Source organism: Apium graveolens, chromosome 7 (genome assembly GCF_009905375.1).
Source record: "Apium graveolens cultivar Ventura chromosome 7, ASM990537v1, whole genome shotgun sequence".
Classification (NCBI taxonomy): Eukaryota; Viridiplantae; Streptophyta; class Magnoliopsida; order Apiales; family Apiaceae; genus Apium; species Apium graveolens.
Genome location: NC_133653.1, coordinates 37628444 through 37633999, shown reverse-complemented (window position 1 = coordinate 37633999; position 5556 = coordinate 37628444). Strand labels below are relative to the sequence as shown.

Genomic DNA, 5556 nt, shown 5'->3' with positions numbered 1-5556 from the left:
AAATTTTAGAGTTACACTTAATTTTTCGATTTTTTTAACTACATTTTTTAACAACATTTTATATATTATATTTAGATCTGTATTTTGTACAGATTATGAGTTTCAGTTTTATACAAATAAAAATGTGATAATATTATTTTTAATTTTGGGCATGTGCTTCTCATTGGTTACCAACTAGTAATTATAAATTACAACCAATTAACGCCATGGATCAAGTTAAGTAAAACATGCATTACTTAGATTAATGTTTCTGCACATTTAAGCACAAGTTCAAAATAACATATACACGCTAGCGTCATGAATCAAGCCAAGTAAAACATGCATCAGTTAATCAGAAATTCAGAATAAAACATTTACTTCAACAAGGTGCGAGAATAATTCCTATCTGACCAAATAAGACACCTAGACAGAAGATATAATTTGTAAGTTTACAAGCTAGAAATTACTTTGTTCTCTTTTTCCTTGTCTTCTCCCTCATTTCAACCTTGGACGCTAAAAAAGGAACCGAAACAACTTGTTCCGGGATAAGAAGCTTATGATAGCGCGCGTATAAGCGGGTGTCTTTGGTCTGTTTTATATTAATTATATTGTTTCCGTTGTTCTTGCTAATTAGGCAAATATATATTTGGTCGACTGTCTCCGCAGTTGTGATTATATGATAAACCTCGGAAGTCCTACTTTATAACCCAGTTTCTTAACATCATGTTGGACTTGTTGTCTGAATTCTCGAAAGCTGAACTGTTTGTACACTGAAGGCTCCATACAACTTTGTATCCGAGTTTCATAAGATGGACATAAGAAATAAGCAGTAGAGAACCTCTCTACTAGCTTATTCGTGACAACCCTATGTTCAACACTCTTATAAACATCATTGCTCCATGCCTGCATCAATAAAGATTTTTAAAATTTGATTAGCGAAGTGCTTTTATTTCTTTATCAATGGTACTGGTAGATTGCAGAGAGAATGTACCTGAAAAAGGTCTCCGATATTAATGATCAGAGCTTTTGGATTAGGCTTAACCGCAAACCATTTACCATCTTTAACTAATTGTAGTCCTCCAATTTGATCTTGATGCAATATTGTGAGGAAATCACTATCTGTGTGCGGCATCAAGCCTGAAATCTCAGGTATTGGACATGGTGGATATCTGTTCATTCGAAGATAACAAGTGCTGGGAACACAATTCTGTTTAAAGAAAGTTGCTTTATGTCCCATTTTCTCCGCCAAGATTTCTGCCAACTTTTGTGCTAGCTCAGAAACTGTTGTAGCAAATTGTTCCATTGTTGTGCTGCACATGTAAAACTCGAAATTAACTTTCACATTGTAGAAAAACACATAACATCTTTACAAAGTAGAGTTAAATTAAGAGCTGATCAATGTAACTAACTATTAGTTTAAGTTAACATCTTCTATTTCAAAATCTTTTGGAATTATAAAAGATTGCCATGCATATACAAACACAGGACCACTTATTACAACCTGGACAGTTCTTCAAGGGTCTCATACATGCATGCATGTAGTACCTTAAGAGTACTACACCAATCTCTGGAGTCCACTCCATCTGATTCATTAACATGTTGCTTATATCCTAACCACGTGAATCTGGTCCTGCCCTCTCATCTCACTGGAATTTATTTACTTTTTCTAAACCTTTTCAAAATAATTGTCGATCATTGATATGAATTCATATTTTTTTTATTCGTACATTTTGTTGCTAATCATTGTCGCCATTCTAAATGTCTTCTAAAATCATGTAAACGTTAGGGGTCGGATCAAATACGAAACAATTTATAATGAAAAACAATAAATTTCAACACATTAATAACTATGACTCAATATATTAAATATCCAGATTTAATTTGTTTATTTGTTTTTCTATTATATGCGATTGAGGCTTGTTGTAGAGTCCAGAGAACTCGTCTGACTTAATCCACGAACAAACTTTATCCACGACCCAGTAAGTTAGTTGACAGTCTTGTTCCTAATACAAGACAGAGGGATTCTTAATCATCAACATTGGTACTCCCTCCGTCCCATTGAGAAGTATACATTTGATTTGGGCACGGAGGTTAAGAAAAAACGGAATGTTAGAGAGAAAAAGTAAGAAAAGTGGGTAAAGTGGTGGGGTCAATCTAGTGGAAGAAAATAGTGAATATGAGTGGGTGTAGTTAATTTTTATATTATAAAATTTTTACTATTTTTGGTAAATTTTGAAATGTAGAGAAATAAATGGGACACCCCAAAAAAGAAAGTGTAGAGAAATGAATGGGACAGAGGGAGTATCTATCTCTAATTCCTAACGTAGCATGTGCTACACAAAAATAGGACAAAATACTTCGGACGTACGTGATCAGGAAAGACATGATATGTAGTACTGGTAGTATTAACTAAACCCTACTCACCTTGGCTGCATCGTACCCGATGAATACAAAGCCAAGATTTAATTTACTTCATCTGGATTAAATATTTGTCCCCCAATTTCAATTTTTCCTTGAACATTCTTATGACGTCATTCTATAGATTCTAATCTATTTTTTTATCCTAAATCCAAAATTAAAAATCTAGTCGGTTCATATTATGAACAAGAATTATAACTAAGTGACTCTTTGCAATCTAAACTACAACTTGTAACTTGCAATCATCCATTTACAGATAATTTTATCATTAGAAATTAAAATAATTGAATAGTTCATTAGAAAATATATATGAATGAGATATTGTCATATGTTGTTTGCAAAAACACCTTTTATTTAAAATAAATCTACGGTGAATTTAATCTTAAAAAAAAATTGTGATATAATCTGTAGTAATATTTTAAGGCATTTTGTATCTTTACCTTATTTGATATTGGTGCTACAAAAGATGAGAGGTATTAGTTAGTAGAGTTATTTCATTCCCGAGACTATATAATTTTAACCTTATAACATGTAAACAATTTAGTAATATGTTTAATTACAACTTATGAATTTAACATCACCCATTAACTAAGCTTAATAAAGAGATGATAATTCATAGATGAAAAAGAAATGCTTTTCCTAACATTTAAATGACAATTTATGACTAAAATAAAATTATGTTAAGAAGGAAATATATATATTTCTAGCGGAAGAAAAGGAGTCACAATAGGCAGCAAGTAGTAACTAATTACCTGATGCTAGTAAAACCTCCCAAGCTTGAAATATCGATGAGAGGTACATGAAAAGCTTCTGACCATGACAACTGCGGTAGACAAGTAGCTGAAGGAGTTCCCCAGCGGTAAGTTCCTGCCGGAAAACACATTTCTTTCTCATTAAATGACTTCTTGAAGACATCGACTTGTTCACGTCTCATTTTCTCCAAGATCGCATCTGAAATTCCATGGTTAACTACTTGAAAAAAACCCCATTCTTGTGAAGCCTTGGCTATTTCTGCCTTGCATTTTTCTCTTTCGGATTCTCCCAGACCTAACATGCTAAGATCAATCAATGGAAGCTCGCATTCTTCAACAATCTCTTTTGTCACCTGCATGTCAACATTGCTGGACTTATTGGAATCTATGAGAGCTTTGTATGTCTCTTCAAATGGTGGCTCAGCTTTGGACTCCATGTTAATGTTCTAAAACATGGAAAACAAGAAGATATTTAACTGATCGATAACAACACAGGAACTTCGTGCACAACTTAAACGCCAAAATATGTAGTAATGTACGATTATGTTTGTTTGTTTCGAGATGTATATATATTTAGCATTGCGAGTTAGTGAATACACATTTTCTTGGTTTACTTAGTCATGGGTGTGTACGAGGCTGTTCTCCGTCCTTCAATTTTATACATTTCAAATTTATCAAAAATAGTAAAAATTTAATAATATAAAAATCAACCACATCCGCTACTTTCTTCCACTACACTACTTTATTCATTAAATATTGATGGTTCCACCACTTTACCCAACTTTATACTTTTTCTTACTAAATTACAATTTTTTTTCTCTCTCATCCCACTAACTTACCAAAACTAATATTATTTTAATGAATTTCTTGTCCTCCGTGTCCAAACCATTTGTATAAAAATGGTTGGGACGGAGGGAGTATTTATTATCTGAACAAGTTACTGCAATCACCGATATTTAATATTTTGATTATCTATGCGGATTGATCGATTCTTAGATATTGGTTGATTAGATAGCTTTGATGAGCTATTAAAAAGGATGGTGTTATTTTCAGAACATAAATTTAATTAATTTCCGAGCAAAAAGTTATTGAAAAGATAAAAATATCCTCATTATTTTTCATTTGTTTTTTAATATTGTACTAGCTTTTGTCTTTTCAAAAAAATTTGTTTTGAAACTAAAATTTGCATTGAAAATAAAATTTTCCTTTAAAAATTGACAAGGAGGTGGGGATGAAAAACTGTTTGTAATGTAGTATATATGTTCTTTCACTGTCGATGAAAACATTATGGTCTGCTTTTCTGCAGCTTAACATTGTACTCAGAAGCTAGCAGTGTTGTCTCAAATTTATACATTTTTTGCTAATATATAATATAAAGATCCACTTTTAACTTCCGGAGAGTTTTCGATGAACTAGTTATTTAACATGACATTATAAGGGCAGGGGATCCTAATTTATGTGTCCAATGTTGTAAAAATAGATCCGGAATCGAGAAAGATTGGTCAAATTACCGATTTAAGATTAATTGATAATCGGGGACTAATCGAATTAAAAAAATCGAATGTATTATAATATTTAATTATATATGATATATTATTATGATTATATTAATTATTTATTAACAAATATATATTTATTATATAATAATTTTTATAATTTTTCATATTTAAATTAACATAGTATTTAAATTTTAATAAATAATTTTATATACTCTAATAAAAGAAAATTTGTAAGAATTAATCGGATTTCATAAATTAAATTACTCGAGTACTTTGCATGAATTTTTTGAATGCTTTTAATCCGAATTCATAATTGAACCCTGGTTAATGTCAAAGACGGCAGATTGAATAAGCTTTACTAAAGTATATAAAGACATAGGGTTCCTTCGAAATTTCTTATAATTAAATTACGGATTTTGAGATATTTCTCGGTAAATAATACTCAAGGGCATACCCCATCAAATGAATATATAGTGTCCATTTGAATTTTTTTAAAATAAGTAACTTATAATTTAAAATAAATAAGTGACTTATAAGTAATAAGTAAATAAATACTAATAAGTTACATAAGTGTTTAAATAATTTTATTTAAAAATCAGAATTTTTTTTACTTAAATGAACTAAAATAAATAACCTTTAAATATAATTATTTTAATTCATGAATTTAATATTAGATTAACATTTACAAATATATATTTTAAAACTAAAATACATATAAAAGCAAAAAATCATAATAAGTTAAAAAAGTACATAATTGTTAATATTCAACTTATCAGCTTCAAACTTGTAAATTTTAAACTGTTACGGTTTATAAGTCATAAGCTAACTTATAAGTTGCTCAAAAACATGCCCATAATGCCTAAGCACGATTCATCATTCTTTTAAGCAAGCACGTGCATGTTTATTGA

At 30.3% G+C, this 5556-nt stretch overlaps 1 protein-coding gene across 1 annotated transcript; it reads right to left on the bottom strand.

The window, feature by feature from the left end:
• Positions 1-295: 295 nt before the first annotated feature.
• LOC141672285 (gibberellin 2-beta-dioxygenase 8-like) lies at positions 296-3764 on the bottom strand. The gene is made up of 3 exons (XM_074478857.1): positions 3150-3764; positions 971-1289; positions 296-882 (listed from the first exon to the last, which is right to left on the bottom strand). The coding sequence occupies exons 1-3, from the start codon at positions 3584-3586 to the stop codon at positions 652-654; spliced, it is 987 nt and encodes a 328-aa protein (XP_074334958.1). The 5' UTR covers positions 3587-3764; the 3' UTR covers positions 296-651.
• Between the last annotated feature and the right edge of the window lie 1792 nt (positions 3765-5556).